A 24309-nucleotide genomic window follows, 5' to 3' on the forward strand; every position below is an offset into this window, starting at 1 on the left:
TTCATTATATGCATTGCTCTTCCGGATGAGCTCTCATTGACTGGCAGCTCTCATGTACAGAGTCCACCCCTAAAACTCAACACAAACTCCAAACCTGTTTAACATTATCGCAGGAATTCCTATGCTATGTCACAATAAGCATCTGGATTCTCGGGAATTAGCCATCGACTGCCTCCTTAAGATGAACGTTTGTTCTTCTCCTTTCCACATCAAATTCTCCATCAGTCCTCAGTAGTCTCTTCTGAGTGTTCAATAAAGTGGGATTACCTCACTTTCATCACACCTTAATGCTGCATTTTCTAAACCCCAGAGGGTCACGTCAGCAAACAGAGATGAAGTTTTCTTCTACTCCTTCCCTCCTACTCACCATTCACCCCCCATTAGTATGGTGTGGGTGGTCAGTAACGTGATGCAACCTCACTCTCCTCTCAATCTAACCATATATCTTCTAAACATCAAGGGTCACTTTTATAAATGAATATATCATCTCTCTCTCATTTCACTCTTTCTCAGTTCCAGGGGTCATCATGCTGTGGTCACCATTCTGAAAGTCTGCAATTTTTTTTAACACTAATTTGTTGTTTTGACTAGCGACATGTTATCGATGCATATTACTTTATTTTGCACCATTTTGCTTTGGTGCACATCCTAGGGTGAACTCTCCACAGCGAGCGGGGTTGCGAGATGCTAATTTTGTTAAAGTTCTCCGGCTCCATTAACCACATATCACATTTGCCATTTTTATTTCTGTATTTTTTCATCATTTATTTTCATTCTTGTTTCTGCCTGCAGTCACTTAAGGGAAAATTGTGTGGGAAAAAAATGTCCATTTGCTCGGGCCATCTGCCATTACGTCCGATGCACTCCGTTTCACGGCAGAATCAATTTACTCGCCAGACGACACGTATTTAACATTAGTGGTCTGGCTCAATAGAGAGCGTCCTGCAGATGAAACACGGAGAAACAGTGCTAATGATAAAACGCACGCGGCTTCGGGGAATTCGGAGCTCCATAAACTGTCACTCTCCATCCCATTAAACGCGCCGTGAGCTGCGCGCCGGACGCCGAGGGACCTTCGCTGCGCAGCCGCCCGGCTGTGTTGTTTGCACACGCCGCTCGCATGGCGTCATGAATTATTCAACAGTTTTATGCAAATTGAGCCGCAGCCGAGGATAGATACGTCCAAATGAATGGTACAGGCAGAGATGGACTTTTGTCCATTTAAACTGAATCAAGGAGTCGGTGAAAGATCCTGCAGGCAATTAGAGCGAAATCTCCGACGGGAGGTGCTAAGTGGTCCGCCGGACCGTCCGTATCTGCGTCATTAATATGCATGAGGCCGGCCCGAGAGCCATCAAGCGGCGGCCTCCGCAGTTCCCCGGCGCGGCACCGCTCATCAGCAGCACATTTGCGCTAATGTCCTGAAATGAATCCGCACTCATGTCAAACGGGTGCTTAAGACGAGAATTTAGCGCAAATTAATCCGGAAGCTGAAAAAGGGAGCTCTTAAGATCTGAGCGCTTTAAGATGTAAATGGCCGACCGCACTACCACTTTGTTTTCATGCCATTGGATGAATAAACGAGGGCAGCATGTGCGCATCCTAGCTGGCGACCCAGGTAATGTCGAATTTGGTGTATGTAGCGCCTTTCTCGGCACAGATGTACCAATGTAAGGAGCGAGCTGTGGACATTAACATGCATTTACTCAGATGACAGAGGTGGGACAGCCATAGCCTACAGGCCATATAAAGGGCAGAAGGGTTAACAGGTATGAGTCTACCCACAGAGCAGTCTTAACAGCATCATAGGCCCCTGGAAAGGTAGTATGCTGGGGCCCTTATTTTGATAGCAAAACAGAAACAATCATAGGCATCAGAAACATCGTGGGCCTCTATGCTCCTGGGGCCCCTGGCCAGTTCCCATTGTGCCCATCATACATTAAGATGGCCCATCAGGCTACCCAGTCCTGACAGGCAGTGGTGCACAGGCCCACCAAATTTGCACAAAGTAAGTAATAAACTTTCTTTAGCAATGTAACCCTTGATTCTAATTTTTAGAACAACCCTCAACTAGGTCTCTTTAGAACACACCTAGAACAGCCAAACATCCTCACAAAGATCCTGTCTGTGGCCTTTAGCAAGAGCATTTGTAGGATTTGCAGGGATTAGGGATTAGCCCCCTCTGTGATTGTCACATGCTACCACACACGCATAAAAATCTGGGGAGCAGGGTATAGCATAACTTGCTCTTGCATGGAAAATCAAAGTGTGTGTGTGTTTCTCCTTGAGATTGAACACATATAGGTTAAATAACAAATTTACCATTGATCATTATTATATATAACAATCGTATTATTATATACGATAGCCAAGGAGATTAAGGGTTTGATGCTGTATCTGGGAATGAAAGATTAGAGGCTGGGCACCAAAGACAGTTCTCTCTCCTCTTGGGTCACGGACTTCCTCTTGAACAAACCATAGCACATCAGGATTGGGAACCACACTTCTACTCTCTCCCAGAATACTACGTGTTGAGTGCTCTTCACTCTGTTTAGCCATGACTGCACCGCTATTCACCTGGCCAATACTATCATTAAATTGGCAGATGAAACCACAGTAGTAGGATTAATTGCAGATAGATATCTACAGGAATGATGTGGGAAACCTGGCTGAGTGGTGTTGGGAAAAAAAAACCTACACCTAAACACCACCAAAAGAAAGGAGATCATCATAGAATTCAGAAGAACTAAGACAGAACACTTCCCCTTGCACTTTTATGGAGAAGTAGTGGAGTATGTGCAGAGCATCCAGTTCCTTGGGGTTTACATAACAAAACAGCTGCCATAGTCCATTTACACCTCTGACCTGGTAAAAAAAGGCCCAACAGAGACTGTGCTTTCTTAGGAAACTGAAACAGGCCCAACTTCCACAAGAATTCCTGGTGAACTTCTGCCACAGCACCTTTGAGAGTGTCCTACCCCACTGCATGACTGTGTGGTAGTCAGCTACATGGATGGATCTGCATTGTGTAGTGGTGGTGGCTCAGCAAATCATCAGAATGGCTCTGTCACGTTGGAAGGATGTCCACGTTAGCCCAATGAAGAAGAAGGTTAGCAGCATCAGCAGAGGCCCAACACACCCTCGACATACCGTGTTCGATGTGTTACCATTTTGGTGGGCAGTACTGGGGATCCAAACCCACAGAAACAGATTAAAAAAAATTTTTTTCCAGAGTTGTGACCCCCATGACTGCTGAAAAGTGATTTAAACCCCACCATAGACGGTTAGTATACACACAAACACACACACAGTTCTGCCCCCAAAGGCTGAATTTGTTTATCTCTTTATTTATATCATTGTACAGTTCTCTCATTTGTAGATTTTGTATGTAAATTTCAGTACATTTCTTCTGATGTATTATTGCATTTATGAGAGACATCATACTAAATTTCATTTTATGAAAGTATGATGACAAATAAATATTTCTATCTTAAGCATTTGATTTTAAATTTTCCATCATATGTTCAGTGTAATTTCCTATCTAGAAAAATACAACCTTTTGTAGTGTGTGCAATTGTCTTTTTCCAGGTGAAGGTGCGAGCTCTATTGGCCCTCAGTGTCCTACTTTTACTTTTGGATGTTCTACTTCATGGAAAAGTAGGCAGCAGCATGATGCCCCTGTTTGAAAGAAGCTCAAAGTCCTGGTGCAGGAAGAACAGGTATGTAGAAAATCATTAACTCAAATGTTTGGGGGCGTCATGCTGTCCAGCAAACAACTGGTCCCATGGTGGTTAGCGCTGCTGCTGGACAGCACAGATCAATCCTGCCTCCAGACGTCTGAAATACTAGGTGGGGCATGGTAGTGGCATACTGGCTAAGGCTTTGGGGTTCAAACACGGAGGTTGTGGGTTTTGAATCCTGCTACTGACACTGGGTGACCATGAGCAACTCACTTCATCTGCCTCTCCTCCAATTGAAAAAACAAAAGATGTGTAACCAGTGGTATCAGTCGGCTTGGATAAGGAGTGAATAAATACATGTAATGGTATTATAAAGTCCCAAAAATCCAAGAATTAACATTATCCCCAACAGTGGTGGTTGACAAGATATTTGGAGGGGGCTAAATGACCCCCTGGAAGTAGGCCTGCCTCGGAGTCTTGTATTCAAGTCTCACAGTGTGTGTGGTCTCTGTGTTCTTAATATGTCTTTGTGGCTTATCATTTTTTTCACCTCAAAGCCAGTCAGGCCTTGCTAGGTACTTTATAGTCAATCGATTCTGCCAGTAAACCTAAGTGGCTCCATTTTGTCAAATGGTGACAATGTCAGAGGGTATCACAGTGATCCGATGCCAATTGAGACAGAGCAGGCACCAGCATCCCAATGTTTGATTGATTTTGTGATGTGAATGGTGTGTGAACTTGTATGTCTAGCTAGTCGTTACCAAAACAGGGAGAGATGTTACTAGTCAGGTAAAATCATATTAATATTAGAGAAGCTGGCACACTTAAGGAAAAATTCTGGTATGATCCAAAAACGCCACTGCCATAATGATAGTTTTCTCTATGAAAGTGGATCCCTGGGGGGAGACATTTAATAAAAACAATAATTTGAAAAAGCTACAGGTGGGTGTGCTGCTGCCTTGCACCTCCATGGACCCATATTTGAAATGAAACGCTACCAACCATTCATCCATCCACCTGTCCTTTTTCTTCACCCACTTATCCAGGGCAGCCAAACCATTTTCTTTCATAGGTATATGCACATCCATTTTCCGTGCCCAGATTGTCCATTATATCCAGGACTAGCTGTGCTACCCGTTTAAGGCAGGTTGAAATCTAACTAATCACCGTAGCCCTCAGAGTTAATGTTTGCAGCACACCATCTTTTGGAATATAGTTTGTAATGCATGTAATAATAAAATGCATTGTATTTGTCATTCCAACAAATTGTGCATTGTAAACATTTGTAGTAATGTATTTTATTACTTCAAATGTTTGTGATACATGGTGTGAATGACAGAGACATAGCAAGCAGATGGAATTGTAGATACAGTAGACATTTATCCTTTTGTTAGGTGGGTAGGAGCCATCGCAAGCTGGTAACATCAGAAGCAAGTTTGAAACCATTCTGAGCACACACCCATAGGAGAATTGCACAGCACGCAAACCCCAGTCAGGCATAGACCATGCAAGGGACTGATTTAACCCTGGTCCTTGTAGTTGTGAGGCAGAAGTGTACTGTACATGTGCGTACTAGTAAACAATATACACATCCACACAAGAGCTGTCACGAAATTCATGAAAATGACACTAGAGATATTTGCATTGTCAAAATTATTAAAACTTATTACTTGTTGATCCTTATTCCTTCTATCACTGGAGGCACAGCTAACCACAATTGGATGGGGTGCCAGTGCATTACATGACCCTCTCAGGCACACAGTCATGAATGGATCAGTTTGGAATTGCCAGTGAAACTCCTCCGAGGATATGGCAGGAAAACTAATGTACCCAAATGAAAACTCAACACAGACACAAGGGAACATGCAAACTCCACATGGGTAACACTGAACCCATGTGGCAGCAGCAATCCCTATTCACTAATACTGCTGCAGATAGATAGATAGATAGATAGATAGATAGATAGATAGATAGATAGATAGATAGATAGATAGATAGATAGATAGATAGATAGATAGATAGATAGATGTGAAAAGCTCTATATAATAGATAGACAGACAGGGCCGGATTTACAGTGGTGTGAAAAACTATTTGCCCCCTTCCTGATTTCTTATTCTTTTGCATGTTTGTCACACAAAATGTTTCTGATCATCAAACACATTTAACCATTAGTCAAATATAACACAAGTAAACACAAAATGCAGTTTTTAAATGATGGTTTTCATTATTTAGGGAGAAAAAAAATCCAAACCTACATGGCCCTGTGTGAAAAAGTAATTGCCCCCTTGTTAAAAAATAACCTAACTGTGGTGTATCACACCTGAGTTCAATTTCCGTAGCCACCCCCAGGCCTGATTACTGCCACACCTGTTTCAATCAAGAAATCACTTAAATAGGAGCTGCCTGACACAGAGAAGTAGACCAAAAGCACCTCAAAAGCTAGACATCATGCCAAGATCCAAAGAAATTCAGGAACAAATGAGAACAGAAGTAATTGAGATCTATCAGTCTGGTAAAGGTTATAAAGCCATTTCTAAAGCTTTGGGATTCCAGCGAACCACAGTGAGAGCCATTATCCACAAATGGCAAAAACATGGAACAGTGGTGAACCTTCCCAGGAGTGGCCGGCCGACCAAAATTACCCCAAGAGCGCAGGGACGACTCATCCGAGAGGTCATAAAAGACCCCAGGACAACGTCTAAAGAACTGCAGGCCTCACTTGCCTCAATTAAGGTCAGTGTTCACGACTCCACCATAAGAAAGAGACTGGGCAAAAATGGCCTGCATGGCAGATTTCCAAGACGCAAACCACTGTTAAGCAAAAAGAACATTAGGGCTCGTCTCAATTTTGCTAAGAAACATCTCAAAGATTGCCAAGACTTTTGGGAAAATACCTTGTGGACTGATGAGTCAAAAGTTTAACTTTTTGGAAGGCAAATGTCCCGTTACATCTGGCGTAAAAGGAACACAGCATTTCAGAAAAAGAACATCATACCAACAGTAAAATATGGTGGTGGTAGTGTGATGGTCTGGGGTTGTTTTGCTGCTTCAGGACCTGGAAGGCTTGCTGTGATAGATGGAACCATGAATTCTACTGTCTACCAAAAAATCCTGAAGGAGAATGTCCGGCCATCTGTTCGTCAACTCAAGCTGAAGCGATCTTGGGTGCTGCAACAGGACAATGACCCAAAACACACCAGCAAATCCACCTCTGAATGGCTGAAGAAAAACAAACTGAAGACTTTGGAGTGGCCTAGTCAAAGTCCTGACCTGAATCCAATTGAGATGCTATGGCATGACCTTAAAAAGGCGGTTCATGCTAGAAAACCCTCAAATAAAGCTGAATTACAACAATTTTGCAAAGATGAGTGGGCCAAAATTCCTCCAGAGCGCTGTAATAGACTCATTGCAAGTTATCGCAAACGCTTGATTGCAGTTATTGCTGCTAAGAGTGGCCCAACCAGTTATTAGGTTCAGGGGGCAATTATTTTTTCACACAGGGCCATGTAGGTTTGATTTTTTTTTCCCCCTGAATAATAAAAACCACCATTTACAAACTGCATTTTGTGTTTACTTGTGTTATATTTGACTAATGGTTAAATGTGTTTGATGATCAGAAACATTTTGTGTGACAAACATGCAAAAGAATAAGAAATCAGGAAGGGGGCAAATAGTTTTTCACACCACTGTATATGAAAAGAGGCCCTAGGCTATTCCACTTATGAGGCCCTTTCACCTTCCATTTTTAAGTTTGTAAATTACATGAGAGATAATAAAATTTTGCTAACAATTTGAATGTAGGCCCCTCTTGATCTTGAGGCCCTAGGCTGAAGCCTTGTTAGCCTATAGGAAAATCCGGCCCTGTAGACAGATTTCCCAAAGGGTTGTGTGCTCGGCTGATTTTTTCATTTTTTTAAACTTACTTTTAATACATCAATAAGTTTTTTATGACTTTTGATACCATTTGAGTCAAAGCAAACTGAGTGGAGAGGGATCACTGTTTAGTCAAGAGGTGAACCAAAGTCCTCAATGAGCTACATTTCTAAATTAAACGTTCTTGTATTTAAAAGATAAGAAATACAATGAAATGTGAGATTAGCACAACATCATCAAGCCATAAGATTCTTGATCACATCGTCACATAAAGCATTTGTTTTTTTGAATGACAAAAAGAGACAAGATGTTTGACAATGGAGCGTAACTCATTTCAGGAAACTCATTTGGGAGACGAAGGTAGAACTGCTTCAGACAGTGTTCCGGTTTTTTTTTTTGTTTCGTTACAATGACACGATATGAACCTGATTTTATATTTTAATAAATAGCTGAGAGTATCTGTCAGTTTTTCCTCTGGAAGCTGAGTAAAGCCGGAGAAGGACTGATACAAATTCTAAGGACGTTTTAATACTTGGACACCAATCGAAAATGTCATCAGTTCTGAACAGAGTAAACCTTCAGTATATTTCTTTTTCTCACGTGTGTGCATAAGCCTCCACCCCCAATCATTTTTTCTTCATATTAAAAATAAAACGACCAAGAGACCTTAATCACAAAAGAGACATTTATTTATTTCTTTTGTGCACAATGAAACGCGAATAATCCACAAGCCCCCCAGAGCTGCACAGTTTCGTGTGTACTGAGCCGATCAAACAGCTGCATCGCATTACATGAAGCTCACCAGATGACAGGGCGGTGGGACGGCGAGGACATCTAGTGGTCATAACTAGAAACTGCACACGTTAAGAGCACGAAGGATGCCCGCATCCAGTGATGGATTTCACATGAGAGCAGCTTGACCTTTCAGCACGCTACCCATAACGGAATGCACAGGTTTGGAGAATTAAATACTGACACCTTAAAAAAACAAAAAAGAAAGTGATTCGAGAAAGCCATCGAAAAACGTGAGGTGCCTTTTCATGTTCGACACTGACATTAAAACTAAAGCACCGCTGGTGAAGAACTCTTTGTACATTAGAATCTTATGGCCTTATGTTATTCTTAAAGGATTATTCAGCTGCTCTGGCTTGGCATTTTTCTTTCTGTTTTGATGAGCAGCCATGTGCACAACTGGAGCTGCAGTTTTCTTGGTCAACATTTTATAAGACACAAGAAGGGCTTATAAATAGCTCACCACATTCTGTACATCTCTAATAATACTGGGGTATTTAAAGCCCCTTTTGTGGTCCAGAAGATTGCTCAGGGTGGGTTGGGCAGGAATACTCAATGTGCGTGAAGCTGTCCTACCTGTAGCTGCAATCATTGTGACCAATGCAGACCAGCAAGATACAGTACTATATTATATTAAAAGAGTGAGGCAAGTGACAGCTGCAGCAGCAATTCAAGATCAAGGGCACCTTGTAACCTTTGCAGATTCCACAACCAGCATCCATAAAAAACAGATTAAGCCAGTGTTCGTAAATAGAGATTCTGTTTGTTACACCCTTTTGAAACCACAATTTAAAGGGATGAATACTAAAATGATGGCCCCGCAAGTAATGAAGTCTGCATATCTTTAGGAGTGCTAGCATACCTCAGAACCTAAATATGATCCTGTGTGACACCCCCAGACACCAGCCTGGCAGTTCCTGTAAAGAGATGGCATTTTGAATGATGTCCTGCATCACTTTCCTCCTGCCTTCCACATCTTGAGATATTGATCAGATATCAGCTTATTAACTGGCATCTGAAGTGCGCAGCACAGTCTGCTGTGGGTGGCACATTCATCTGCATGTAGCTTTTGAAAGCTCATTTTGATTTTTCACATCTGGGCCAATGATGGCACTCAGATTGGAATTACCGACCCATCGATACTAATAACACTTGATTTTCCACAGAGGTGTGATAAATCAGGATTATCCACTTGGTGGGCATACAGCTGATCTATTGGCACACAACTTGTTTTCAGACCAAACATCTGTGAGTGTTTTTAAGAGAATTGAAAATCATACTGCAAACAAAATAATGGCTTAAAAAGGCCGCATCCAAAACCTCTTCCATGTCACTAAGCCCATCAAATCCCCTCACAAAAGGGCCAGTTTCCATAATCTTCAGCAAACACAGCAAAACGAGAAGCTGCGGTCTGCAGTTCCCCACTGACTGTATACAAAGCTGGCCATCACGGCCGCCTGCGTACTACAGACTCAAACCCACATGCACTGGACTCCTTTAAAAAAAAGACTGGCTTCCATGAAACACCAGTGATATGATACACATTGGAAAAAGTACACAAAGAAAGCGGAGATTTGCCCACAAACATCTAAATGTGGGCATCATGGTGGCAGAGTAGTTAGCATTGCTGCTTCAGAGATCTAGTATTCTTGCTCATACAGAGCAAATCCAAGACACCAGTGCAGAAACTAAAAGCACATCTTTGGATTTGGGGAGAAAAGCAGAATCTTTGGAGAAAGCACACATGAACAGGTGAACATGAAATCTACACGGATGAGACACAACAGCCCTAATGCATGTGTGAATTTCTTCGCACATGCAGGCAAATTCATTTACTAATATTCTTATACCAACTTTATTTATCCTCTTAACAATTTAAAAACTTTTTTCTTGGTATACAGTTCACACATGTTTAACTGAGACTGAAAGCTCAGTCTGGATCTTCTCAGGATCTTTTCTACTGAATGCCCTACTATGAGAGAGTTGGCTGGTGTAGCCAGACTCTGAAACCCTACAATCGCTCGGTTACTTCACGTTTTGCACTTCTGCAGGTGACAGCGGTGGCCAATTTTCATTGGTGCGCTCTACAATTCCAAGGTGTCAGTCACCGTGAAATCCCAGGTACCTTCCTCATGTCTAGCCCACCCCAGTGCAACAATGCCTTACATCAAGGACGTCATCATCTCGTTCTTGTCTCCAGTATACTTGTGTACCCCATACATTTTGCTCAGTTTTCTCAATGAATTAATTGCGGTTCACGGGGGATCATGTTTACAAGAACACAGTGTGAGTTCCTGCCCCAATTTTGAGTTTCATCTTTGCATTCATTGACTGGCTATGACAAATAGCAGTCACGTTCTAATAATGCTGACAGTGCTCCATACAAAACACGTGCCTGTTAGTCATAAGCCACTAAAGACAAAGGAGTCAGGCCCATCATGTGCAGACCTCACCCAGGCTGTGACCTGTGTTGGCGCACTGCTGCACACCATGCTATGCTCCCATAAACCAAATATACCTTGTAATTTATTTTATAGGTTGTTCTTTTGCAGACAGTGATGATTCAAGAAAAACTACCATTTTTGATCATTTCTTAGGGAATCATTTCATATTCATTAATGTGCTGCTAGGCTTCCAGGAAGTCGTAATAAGTGATCTTGCCTAATGATTGTCATGAATCCACTGATATAAAGGTATCATACCACCACGACTGCTTTCCTCTTCTTGTCCTGTTACCGTCACCTTTTATGACTGCTGTGTTTCAGCCAAACCTGGCTTATTTGTAGGATTGACCATAAAGAGCTGAAGTCTTGAGATCAGTTCTGAGGCACATAGTCTTTGATAGTCAAAGTAATATTGGCTGTCCTATTAGGTAGCTTCCTCAATTACAAAACAAACCAAAAGAGTAAATCGATAAAAGCAGGGGATTCCTGTCCCAGCCCTTGCTGACTAAGACACCACTGCAGGCAGGATGCTGTTCAAGTTCATCTTTCAGAATTCCTCTAAGCATTTGCCTTCAGCACTAACAAATGTCCATCTCTCAGGCCGACACGCCATTCTAGCAGCCGCCAGGCTGTCACACAGCAGTGAAGGGCTTCTTGTGCGGGGCTGCACGGCCTCCTCGGCTTACAAAATTAAAATCAAATGCTTCAAAATTCTAAATAATTTATTAACAGCAGGTTTGCAGTGGGGCCATCTTGACTGTAAACTATTATACAGCTCCTGCTTCCTCTCTTTAGTACTCAGCTCATCGTTTTAAGTGTCTCTACCCAGCACAGTCTCTTCTGAGCTGGGCCATCTTGTTACATCCGTGCTGGTCTGTGAGCACTGCTTCTTTGGAACCTGGAAAAGAGAGTTAAGAATAAAACATTAAAACCACCTCACAGACTGTGTATATCAGTGTGAAAGGATTATGACAGCCTGTATTGGGGATAAAATGTTACATTTGTCAGCTGTTTAAAGAAGACTCATCTTATTTAATGTGAATGTTTTCATTTTAGGATAATTCAGACAAGATGCAGGTTTTAAATGAATAAACTATCCCACCAAGATGATAACTCACAAGGGAAAACTACTGTAACTTGTGATTGTGTGTATTTTAACAGGAGTTTAGCAAAAAAAGGTTCAGAGAAAAGAAAATGCAGGTACATGACAGTGACAGGTAGGCAAATGCTAATGACATCAAGAGATGGGGCGAGAGAAGATGCAGAAGACAAGGTGCAAAGGTCAGCAAGAGAAGTAATGTTTTGGAAGGCCAGGGTTGAGATCACTTTAGGAAAGGGAGACATTAGATCTGGACTTCTTTGAACCAGCAGCTAAACATATTAACAGGAATAATAATCTGTTTCAATAGTGTTGAATTCTGGGAGGCATACAAATACCTAAGAACTCAGTGAAGCTCAGATAAACTAACCAGAGTGTACAGCTTCAGGCTGAGAGCAAGATCAAGGGAAATTCTCAGTTGTCTGATTTTTGACTGATATCACCTATTAAAAAAAACCCTTCTAGCCACAATATTAAAGTTAGCACCTCTATTGGTATGATGAAGACACTATACGGCTTTTCAGAGAGGCAGAAGACATTTTACTTTTAAGACAGATTGATGTGACATGGTTTTTAATAAAAGAATGCAATGTTGGTATGAGAGACAGAAGGTGTAGACAGTTCTGAAGCTGTACCGAAACATTGCTGTCAGATGATGAAAGTTTAGTGTCACCCAAAAAAGGAAAATGCACCCAAAGAGGACAAAGGCTGTGCCATGAAGATGTGTTCTTTTAAAGAATGCAATAGTTGACTATATGGACATTGATTTGTTCAGATTGCTCAGATTGTATGATTCCGTCTAGCTCTGACTTTTAACATTTTTGCTTTGTTTCTCTGCAAATATACATAAATAACAATTAAATTAAAGTTTTAATATTATCTCACTGAATCTTGTTGTGTATATTGGTATCATCTGTTCAGTGATGAATGTGATTTATTTGTTTGGCTTTATTGAAGGCAGCAGTCAGCAAACTGAAGGATTTCGGCCTGCTGGCAGGAGGGTCTCCTGGCCTTGTTGGAGTTTGTCTTGCATGTTTATGAAGGTGTGAGGTGTCCTCACTCTGTTAGGTTTGTGCAGCCCTTTCAAAGGTGTGTATATGGGAAGTCCCAGCAGGAGTGCAGCTCTTGAAGTGATTTTTGCTGTTGAAGGTAGTTTTTAAAATGCAGCCCCTTCAGGGGAAGCATGAACACGGCGACATCTGACCCTTGCTAAGGTATTGAAGCTGAGGTAACCAGCCTTGGCCATTGATGAGATATTGAAGCTGAGGTAGGCAGCCTCGGCCACTGCCATGTGTGATGAGTGAATGTCACACAGGTAAGTATTGCAGGGTGTACGTGCAAACCAAGGCTAATAGTTAAGGCATTTCCAGTATTAACTTGTCCACCAATAAAAAAAGAACCTTAGAGGCTAAAGTACCATTTAGAAAAAGTTGCATGATAAAACACAACATAAAAATGTCAAAATGAAATTTAAATAAATACATTTAAAAAATGTAGATGTGAAATCTTCAGCCATTGCCAATGACAGAACCTACAACTAAACACTCTTTTCTTGCATTCTTGTAGGACAAAGCAGAGCTAAAGTAGCTTCTGTGGGATAGTGTATCGCCTATTTCTTTAACATGCCTTTTCATTCTCATCTCTAAATCTAACTGAAGGGTGGTTGCCACTGACCTTGGACACCCTCTGGAAGACCAATTTGTCTACTAGCTTCAGAGTCGGCTTAGTATTTGTCTGGCTTCACTCAGACAGGTATACTTTTCGAAAATCCATCCATTTTGTGAAACCAGACCTACAGTAAAGCACTGTGATTGTAAGATTATCTTGAAAGAAATCACCACTCCTTGAGAACTAACAGCATATATTTAAACAATGGGAGAAGACTGGCATCTGTGTAACAAAAGATTGGCACACCCAAACCACTATCCCACCAGCATCACTCACATATAACATTTTATTATTACATTTTATCATTATCTTGGCATTCCTCCTTGATTTTTCAGAAAGCACAAGCATCTTTAAAATACAGTATATAATAAATGATGATTTTTTACTTTGCAGACTCCTCCTTATCCCTGGCATATTCATCTAGATGGCATGTACAGTAGCTGGCTTCTGTCTATCACTGCTCTGAAGTGTAACTGAGGGCCACAGTGCTCACCACCTGCCTTGGGGCAACAGGTCTGCTAGTAGGTTATGAATCAGAAAGAAAGAATCAATGGCCTCAGGGAGATCTAAGGCATCAGTGATGGTATGTCAGTCAGTGTAGATGACGACAAGAACAAATGCCAAGCCTCAATTTCAGCAGTGCCCTCTCAGTTTAAAAGTAAAGTCTCTTTTTTACACAATAAATTGTGATGAAGATGATGTCCCAAATGTATGTTTTGGGTTGTTGTATATTCCAGGTATCGGGGTTCCTGTTTCTTATGCCAATGTATACTTTACATTCATGACTCAGGCGCCACCGAGAGTGGCAGCCTTTTCAGCAGCTCCGTGTATGACTTTATTTTTCTACCTTTTATTTTTCTCTTTTTTTATTATTTTTTATTGATCACTCCTATCACTTTCTTTTATGTGGATTCGTTCCTTGGACACTTTTACTTTTACAATGTGGACACGGATTTTATGTGAATTTCCCCTTGGGATTAATAAAGTATCTATCTATCTATCTATCTATCTATCTATCTATCTATCTATCTATCTATCTATCTATCTATCTATCTATCTATCTATCTATCTATCTATCTATCTATCTATCTATCTATCTATCTAACTGCTTGAGCACATTTAATTTATGTAATATTCACCTCTTGGAGGCATAACCAGTTTGTATTGCAAACTGCTGGAATGCATTCAGATGTTCATCGGCCTGCATAAAGTATGTGCAGTGGCAAATGAGGACATTGCTCTCTAAATCGCCATAATCACTTCTGGAGAGAGATCATTAAATATCATTCAAATTTCTGGAGTTATGCAATATGGGTCTAATGCAACTAGATATCTATCACTAAGCACAAGAAAAAATGTAACCTTTTAATTTCAAGAACCTTTCAAATATGTCAGTGCAGATTTATCATTTAATTTCAAAAGAAATTGAGAAAAACTTAAACGGTTAAATTTTAACATCCAAAGAAGTGAAATGGGAGCAGGGTTTAGTCTTTTACTGCATTTCAGAACACCATTAAGTGGGAATGGTGGACCCCATTGTTTAATTTTTCTTTTTACCTTCTCTTTAGGAAGAAGAAAGTAAGGCATCCCTGTCATTTTACATATGCAGACCTAGAATGGGGGCTCCTTTAATTAAATATGCATTATGTACCTTATATATAAAAAAAGACAAAATAGGAAATGAATGATAGTTCTCCTTCATTTGCTTCCTTTAACTTATTCAAAAAGAATGGAATGGAATGGAGCGACATGTTGTTTAAATTCTATAAAAAGACCTTTTTCATTTCAAGGAAAAACTCATAGGAAACTGAAATGGGGTCATATTTAATTGTATTTAAATAACCAGCCACAGAATTTCAAGAAGAGACCCCCCCCCCCCCCCCCATTTATTTCACATTACAGAGATGCTTAAAACCCTCCATAAAGAAGAGAATGGGGGGCCTTCTTCATGATATGTCCGTACAGAATAAATACACGTGGAGTAAGATCTCATGCAATTTATACAGAAATGACTAAAAGAATGGAATAATGAAGAAGAGTCTCCTTAATGTCTTCAGCCTGGTAAATATTTGGAATTGGAATTAAGTGGTCTTCTCAGTTTCAATTTCATAAACATTTCATTGCAATACAAATCATTTGGGACTTTACATAATAATGATCTATTCAAGTAAAATTATATCCCTTTATTGGAAAGCATCCAGTGGGACAATTGGGCTAAAATTCTCCTCTCACTAATTCAGTTAACATGAATATTTTCCAAACTACGTAAACTTGTGTTCAATGCATTCCTGTTTATACTGCTAAGTCCTTTCTTAAAACTAACTTTTTTTCAATAAGAAATTGTCTCATTTGAGCAAATCAGATTAGAAGCGATAAACCTGATATATCCCATGGGGAAATTTAGAATTAAAATGTTGCTCCAAAGATCTAAGACAAAAGGAGGTTTGGAACAAGCAGACAATCAGCTCTCATGCTGGCTTAGTTTAAAAAATGCCAGCGGGACGCTGTGATACAGTATGTGATGGATCTCAAGACCTTCAGCTCCATCAAGTACTGTGGACGTCTGCATAACTGGCATAATTCTGGTAAAACCCAATGGTTTAAAACTCATTTAGATTCTGCTAGCAATTTTATACTCTTCAAATGAAATTATGCAATTCTCCCTTCATCACAATATTACCGTTTTACATTTTATGTTACAAATTATGAATTTGAGACCTTTATATTCTTGTATATAGAAGTTTGCATTGCTCGATCAATTCTGAGAAATGCAGCTTGTTGCAGGGCATTCTTTTCATTATTTGTAGATTAGACACTTTTATCATTTTAATACAGTTCCCGAAAACTGTGTCCGTCGTCTATTACAAGGACACTTCTTTTAAATAACCGTACATATAAAGAAATAATTACAAAACCATATCAGCCTCTATAAGACACCTTCAACCTCTACACGACGCTTTAAAATGCTGGAAGGTTGAACTCTCAATCATAAAAAAATAAGTGGAAAGCTATTTTTCACAGAAAACAAATCTTTACAATTTGTTTAAGACATTGATTAATACAATGTAAAAGTATAAACTGTACCATCTGCATAAAATATTTCTCCAGATTCCACATGCAAAAAATATGATGCCAAACACCAGTTGTCCCTGGCCACAAGTTTTGGATTCCACTTAACTGAGACGCTATTGGACATTACAGGGGTGTAGCCAGCCTTCCATGTCGGGTGGGTCTTTTTTTTACAGAAAAGTTAACTTTTTTTTAAAATTAGCTTTTAATGTTTTTAATTTCAATATATGTTATATATTTCTGAGGCCTAAGGGTTTCTTGTGAAAAGGTTAAAATAAACTGATAAATAAGATGGACCTACTGAACCAAGAGCATAGCTTTGTCTCTCATTACGATTCTTACTGCAGCATCACATTAGTGTTAATTTCAAAGCAAAATGCAGCCAATGTTTTTGTTTATAAATTAACTACATAGATAAATGTTAACATGAAATGCTACATTTTATTCAGTTTCAAAAATGTAATTTTTCATTTGACTTTTGTAAGTTTTGCTTAAAAATGACCTTGTTTTTATGGCTGTTTATATTTCATAGTTGGACTTTACCAGATGGCCCATTTCAAAAGAGCTTATTATTTACCGCCTGCACTGCAGGACAGGTCATCCACCTGCAGCTAAGCATGTTCAGGCCTGGCCAGTACTTGGATGGGAGACCAACTTGGAAAAGCTTGGGTTGCTGCTGGAGGAGGTGCTAGTGAGGCCAGCAGGGGGTGCCTACCATGTGTGGATCCCAATATCCCAGTGCAGTGATGAGGACACTGTGCTGTAAAAATGGCGCCATCCTTTGGATGAAGCGTAAAACCGAGGTTCTGACTCTCTGTGGCCATAAAAGATCCCTGGGCATCCTTCTTATAGAGTTGGATGTATCCTGATGTGGAGGCTAAATTGCCCACCACGGCCTGATCATTCTGGCCTCCCCCAATCATACTCTGTATCAAACTGCCCATCTATGTCTCACCACTTCATCATCCATCCATCCATCCATTGTCTCCCGCTTATCCGAGGTCGGGTCGCGGGGGCAGCAGCTTGAGCAGAGATGCCCAGACTTCCCTCTCCCCGGCCACTTCTTCTAGCTCTTCCGGGAGAATCCCAAGGCGTTCCCAGGCCAGTCGAGAGACATAGTCCCTCCAGCGTGTCCTGGGTCTTCCCCGGGGCCTCCTCCCGGTTGGACGTGCCCGGAACACCTCACCAGGGAGGCGTCCAGGAGGCATCCTGATCAGATGCCCGAGCCACCTCATCTGACTCCTCTCGATGCGGAGGAGCAGCGGCTCTACTCTGAGCCCCTCCCAGATGACTGAGCTTCTCACCCTATCTTTAAGGGAAAGCCCAGACACCCTGCGGAGGAAACTCATTTCAGCCGCTTGTATTCGCGATCTCGTTCTTTCGGTCACTACCCATAGCTCATGACCATAGGTGAGGGTAGGGACATAGATCGACTGGTAAATTGAGAGCTTCGCCTTGCGGCTCAGCTCCTTTTTCACCACGACAGACCGATGCAATGCCCGCATTACTGCAGATGCCGCACCGATCCGCCTGTCGATCTCACGCTCCATTCTTCCCTCACTCGTGAACAAGACCCGGAGATACTTGAACTCCTCCACTTGGGGCAGGATCTCGCTACCAACCCTGAGAGGGCACTCCACCCTTTTCCGGCTGAGGACCATGGTCTCGGATTTGGAGGTGCTGATTCTCATCCCAGCCGCTTCACACTCGGCTGCGAACCGATCCAGAGAGAGCTGAAGATCACGGCCTGATGAAGCAAACAGGACAACATCATCTGCAAAAAGCAGTGACCCAATCCTGAGCCCACCAAACCGGACCCCCTCAACACCCTGGCTGCGCCTAGAAATTCTGTCCATAAAAGTTATGAACAGAATCGGTGACAAAGGGCAGCCCTGGCGGAGTCCAACTCTCACTGGAAATGGGTTCGACTTACTGCCGGCAATGCGGACCAAGCTCTGGCACCGATCGTACAGGGACTGAACAGCCCTTATCAGGGGGGCCGGTACCCCATACTCTCGGAGTACCCCCCACAGGATTCCCCGAGGGACACGGTCGAATGCTTTTTCGAAGTCCACAAAACACATGTAGACTGGTTGGGCAAACTCCCATGCACCCTCCAGGACCCTGCTAAGGGTATAGAGCTGGTCCACTGTTCCGCGACCAGGACGAAAACCACACTGTTCCTCCTGAATCCGAGGCTCGACTATCCGATGGACCCTCCTCTCCAGGACCCCTGAATAGACTTTTCCAGGGAGGCTGAGGAGTGTGATCCCTCTGTAGTTGGAACACACCCTCCGATCCCCCTTCTTAAAGAGGGGGACCACCACCCCGGTCTGCCAATCCAGAGGCACTGTCCCTGATGTCCATGCGATGTTGCAGAGGCGTGTCAGCCAAGACAGTCCTACAACATCCAGAGCCTTGAGGAACTCCGGGCGTATCTCATCCACCCCCGGGGCCCTGCCACCAAGGAGTTTTTTGACTAATATGTGGTGAGCATACTGGTGCAAAATGGCTGCTGTCACATTATCCTGGTAAATGCTGCACATTAGTGGTGGCTGAAGTGACTCCACACTCACAACGTAAAGGTGCTTTTAGTGGTGAGAAAAGTGCTATATAAATGTGAAGAATTATACTTATTATTATTATTATTGAAAAGTTCTCTTTTAAGCTGGTTTTGTTGCCTATCAATAAATAAATTATTCAATCAATCAATCTTTTATATACATTGTTGCAGTTTTTCAAAATGCAATGACTCTGTGTATATACAATATGAGACACAAAAATAACCGGATTGGTAAAAAAATAAATACATTTATTGATGAATTACAGCATTCTAAACATTGTCACCTTCTATATACTCCCCCTCCTGATCTCTACACCGCTCCATACGTATCTTCCATTGATTGAAACAGTGCTGGACTTGCCTGAGGCTCTTCAACAGGCTTGCTGTTTTTGTCGTCACTTCATCCATTGAAGAAAAATATGTTCCCTTCAGGTCACTTTTGATTTTCAGGAACAAGTAAAAATGACAGGGAGCTAAATCAGGCGAATAGGGAGGATGATCGAGGAGAGGAATGTTTTTGTCAGTCAAAAACTGCTTTATGGAAAAATAGAAGATTTGCTAGAAATTTGATGTTGATTCGCTGTTCGATTTTTTCACTTTTTCACTATTCACAGTTTATACCTAGCTGGTTGGCAGTTTAAGTGGGTGTGTAGGAGGGGATATAGTTCTATGATTCACGTCCGACCAACCTCCAGACCATTTTCCAGGAAAGCCCCAAGACCAGTCCGGTTATTTTTGTGTCTCACCTCGTAAATATATATATATATATATATATATATATATATATATATATATATATATATTTACCTTGGAACCTCGGTTCACGAACAGCTCTGAACATGTACAAATCAGGTTACGACCAAAAAGTTTGCCAAACTTTTGCATCTATTCACGACCACACACTCGGTATACGAACAAGCCAGTTTCCCTTTCAGTTTGTGCGCACCGATGATTTCCACACGTGTTCAGTCTCTCCCTGTGCATTCCTTGTGCAGCAAGCGAGAGAGAGACAGCGAGCGAGAGAGAGAGAGCGCGTGAGCGAGAGAGACAGACACACACGTGAGAGAGAGAGACACACACACACACACACACGCGCGCACGCAAGAGAGAGACACACACGCGCGCGCGAGAGAGAGAGGGCTGGCTGCATAAGTCCGAGAAGGCAGTTAAAGAATGCACCGGGCTTGTTTTTAAAGAGACTGATTTGTTTTAACCTCGTTGCATTTAATGAAGACTTTTTTCTATTGGATTTTAACCTCCACTTCACTTCTGTTTACAGCGATCGGTTCGTAGCGTGCATTGTTGCAATGTTACTTTTCTTGGTTGTTTATTAAATTACGGATTTTTCAAATGTTCATTTTTTTCCCTGTGCTTAAAACTCATTAAAAAAAAGCGTTTTCAGCGAGCGGTTCGTAGCGTTATAGCACGAACTCTTGCGCAATGTTAGTTTTCTCTGTTGTTCAAGGTATTCTCAGTGTTATTCAATGTTTTTACATTTAGTTTACTTTTACCCTGTGTATTCTATGGTATAATTAACTATATTTGTGCTTAAAAATCTTTAAAAAAAAAATGTACATACAGTTCGTACGGTCTGGAATGGATTAATTGTATTTACATATAATCCTATGGGGGAAATTACTTCGGGTCACGACCAAATTGGGTTACGACCAGTGTTTTGGAACAAATTACGGTCGTGACCAGAGGTTCCACTGTGTATATTATATATATATATATATATATATATATATATATATATATATGCACACTGTATATATATTGTCACACTCGTGCGCATGGGTGGCAGTCTAAGGGCTTAGCTGAGGTTAAGCAACAGAGACTGGGGTTGATGAACAGCAGTAATGTCTTTTCTCCCTTTTCCACAGACCTTCAGAAGGGAAGACCAGTTAACACTCCACCCACTTCCAGTTCCAGACCACACCCATCTACTGACCTCACTTCCCTTCTTATCCCGCCTCTTCCTGTCATAAGAATGAGCCCACTACTCACCAGATCAGTCTGATATGACGCCATCTTTTATGCCAACTCTTGACCATATTGTGTTGGTAGCAACAATATACAGGGCGGATTCCCCAAATCTTTATAATTGTTCTGTTATCTTCTTTACAATATCATTGCTCTTTTTCATGATTATTTATTTCCTAATTACCTTTTTATTGATCTCATTTTGGCAGAAATGGTGTTGCTGATCGAGGTTACCAACCTAATTTAGTATACCTGATGGTAATTTAGTATACCTAATATTCCAATGTTCTTTCTGAATCACGAGCAGCACACAACCAAATGTTATGAAATGACAAAGTCACAGCAGTATTGAGCTTTGGTTAACTATAGCATAAATATTAGAAGATGTTAGATAATGCTTTCCTCGACTATCTGCAACCCTGAGTAGTTACATTTTAGTTACAGTAATAAATGGTCCAGTTGAAAACCCCAGCTTGTGTTCTTGAATTTTGGAACAGCTGTTCTGTTCAGGGACAATTGTTTGCTTTATTTTTTCTCACTCCTTTCACCCCATTTTGCAGAACTACCGGTTGCTTCAATGGCATCATCAAGGTTAAAGCAGTTGATTCATGCCAGCTATGCATTTTTTCGGCATGTATGTGTAGTGGTTTTAATTTCCATAATTTAAATATTTTGTATTTTTTTAATAAAACATAAAGGTTATTTTCTGAATACTATTATGTCTTATTTTTCTGGACTGCTAGCAGCTTGGGGTAGGTCGAATGACCTTACTGAACCCATCCTGGTTATGCCCATCCATCATATTTTTAGCATCCTGTTGTAGACCTTTGAAATTTCTTCTCTGTTCCCCTAAGTGAACATACTAATGTAAGGTAGTTGTCTTGATTACACTGCTAATATTTCTTGTCATTTTCCTCAACTGGAAGAAACCCTATGTTAACATTGACTCCAAAATGGCCTATACTATACTCTCAAAAACTGGAATATGATGTTCATTTATCAGGGATCAACCCAGGTACTCTAAAAAATAATGGCCCTGTTTAAAGAAATTGCTATTTTTCCAACCCCCCAGCAATATTTAGTATTTGGAACCTTTCCTTTCTCTCCATTATTTCCTTGTATGTACTTAGAGATACAGAGACAAGAAATTATTATGTATAACAAAAGGCACAGAGTAAGTGATAACATGTTTTACTATATTGCTGTTGTTCTCATTAATGAGACTACATTGAAAACAAGTCTTAGGCACAATGGGAATTACTCATCCTTTGTTACTTGTCTTCTTATCAGAATTCACTTCTACCCAAGTACAGCTACGTTGAGGCAGAAATAAATGATCACATCAGGAGAGAACAACAAATGGCTATAGCTTGTGCTCATTGCCAACTACATAACTAGGATCAAAATCTTGACATGTATAAAAAGTACCAATGTGGTAAACCTTACTAACTGACCTATGAGACATCAACTCTTATGACGCTCAAAAGATGCAATATTTATGAATAAATCAAAAGAATATCAGACCTTCGTTCCTGGTCATGGCTGTTTGGGTAAGATGGCAAAAGGCGAGATAGCAGGTTCTGCTGCATTGCTGATGCTGACGGAAATCCAGAACCACCTCTCAGCTGTCGGAAAGCAATTTCAGCATGAACACTCCGAGAATTTGTCGTGATGAGTCCGCTAGTGTGTTTATACTTTTTATCTGCAAGACAAAACCATTACATTTTATTTTGACCTTGCGAGTTATGAAAAGAACTAACAATACAGACACTTCAGACATGTAATGTTCTTAGAATATTAAGACAATTTCAATCCTTAATTGTTTGCCCAATCCAAAAATGACAAGTTGAGTAGGAGCATCAGGTGCATACCAGCCCAAATTTATTTCAGTATCTGTCAGTTGTCGTACATGCATGTCTGAGGATCTCCTCATGGGCTTCATCAAGGGATGTGATAACCCGCCAAGCCAGGAGGGGACACTAACTCTAACATTCTCTTCTCCTTCTCTCCCTACAGCACTGAGAAACTGCCCAGTGGGGGCACTTAGCTCCACCCAGTCTGGGCCGTGTGATAAAAGAAGCCCGGCTGCTCAGAAGGAAGAGTCACTTACAAACAAAGCAACCCACTGGACGCAGATCCAATGATGGACCCTGGTTTCCACGGCAAAGAGCCAAATTACTTTTGTTGTTTACTTTGCCCAAGCGGTCTGCTTATTGAAGCCAAGGGGCTTATTTTTGTTGGACGTTCCGTCATTAAATGGGACAACCTGGTTGGTGTCCCAACTATTCCTTCCCTTTGCGACCTGTCATTTCTGCACCCGACCACACAGTCCTAATCCTGCAGTCTATCGGAGTCTGTTGCTCACCAGTAGTGGGCACGTGGGACAAAAGAGTGCATGACAAATGTGAGCAAATGACAGGGCCAGTGACAAAGGCGCAGAGATAAAATGCAAATGAATGCAGCACATTGAATCTCATTTAGTAGGCAATCCACATGCCAGTTATTCAGTTGCTCGGAACCTGTAAAACACATGCATTTTTGACTAAAATATTAGATCAAATCATAAACTAGAACATGCATCCCCACAGTACTGGGCTTTTGAATCAAAGATCTGCCTCTCCACCTCATTCACTGGTCAAGAGTCCTGTCTTCAGTTCAAAAGTAAAGTATTATGGGAATTTGTCTTCCTGTTTATGATGGGCACTGATTTTTCCACAAGTATATATTTAACAATATTTTTAGCTTTTGTTTTGCATGTTCTTAGCATACAACTGAATAACTGACATGTGGATTAAGTGGCACGAGTAATGTGAGATTTTTCTTCTTTTTTCCATGGACGTTTTCCACATTGTTTGCTGTTGTATTGCCTAAATCACCATTGGGTTCAATTATATCATATCATTTTTTTCGGTTTTGCTGGAAAAATAATAAAAGTTTTTCTTGGATGTTGTTTCAAAATACATGGGGTAAGTGACATAAGAAATATCACTCTTTGGTGGAGTTTTCCTTTAACACTGAATATTCCCTTTTCTAAACACATTGGCAAAAAAATCAGACCAATTATTCATTCTCTGCCAAACGGCTTTGTAGAAATTTTCTGTATAATAGGAAACATGCTCCCTAAAGCCTAGACAAGTT

At 41.1% G+C, this 24309-nt stretch overlaps 1 protein-coding gene and 1 long non-coding RNA gene across 2 annotated transcripts in view; one reads left to right on the forward strand and one right to left on the reverse strand.

Moving 5' to 3' along the window:
- The first annotated feature begins 1248 nt into the window (after positions 1-1248).
- Positions 1249-24259, forward strand: LOC127526072 (uncharacterized). The gene is made up of 3 exons (XR_007933692.1): positions 1249-1618; positions 3589-3719; positions 23188-24259. It is a non-coding gene; the product is annotated as an uncharacterized LOC127526072 (long non-coding RNA).
- Positions 11494-24309, reverse strand: part of lrrc9 (leucine rich repeat containing 9) — a 215435-nt gene continuing 202619 nt past the window's right edge. The window contains 2 exon segments of the mRNA XM_051920105.1: positions 11494-11687; positions 22696-22873. Of these exon segments, the coding sequence (XP_051776065.1) occupies positions 11648-11687; positions 22696-22873 (218 nt within the window). The 3' untranslated portion in view covers positions 11494-11647.

This window comes from Erpetoichthys calabaricus, chromosome 16 (assembly GCF_900747795.2).
Source record: "Erpetoichthys calabaricus chromosome 16, fErpCal1.3, whole genome shotgun sequence".
In the NCBI taxonomy this organism is placed as follows: domain Eukaryota; kingdom Metazoa; phylum Chordata; class Cladistia; order Polypteriformes; family Polypteridae; genus Erpetoichthys; species Erpetoichthys calabaricus.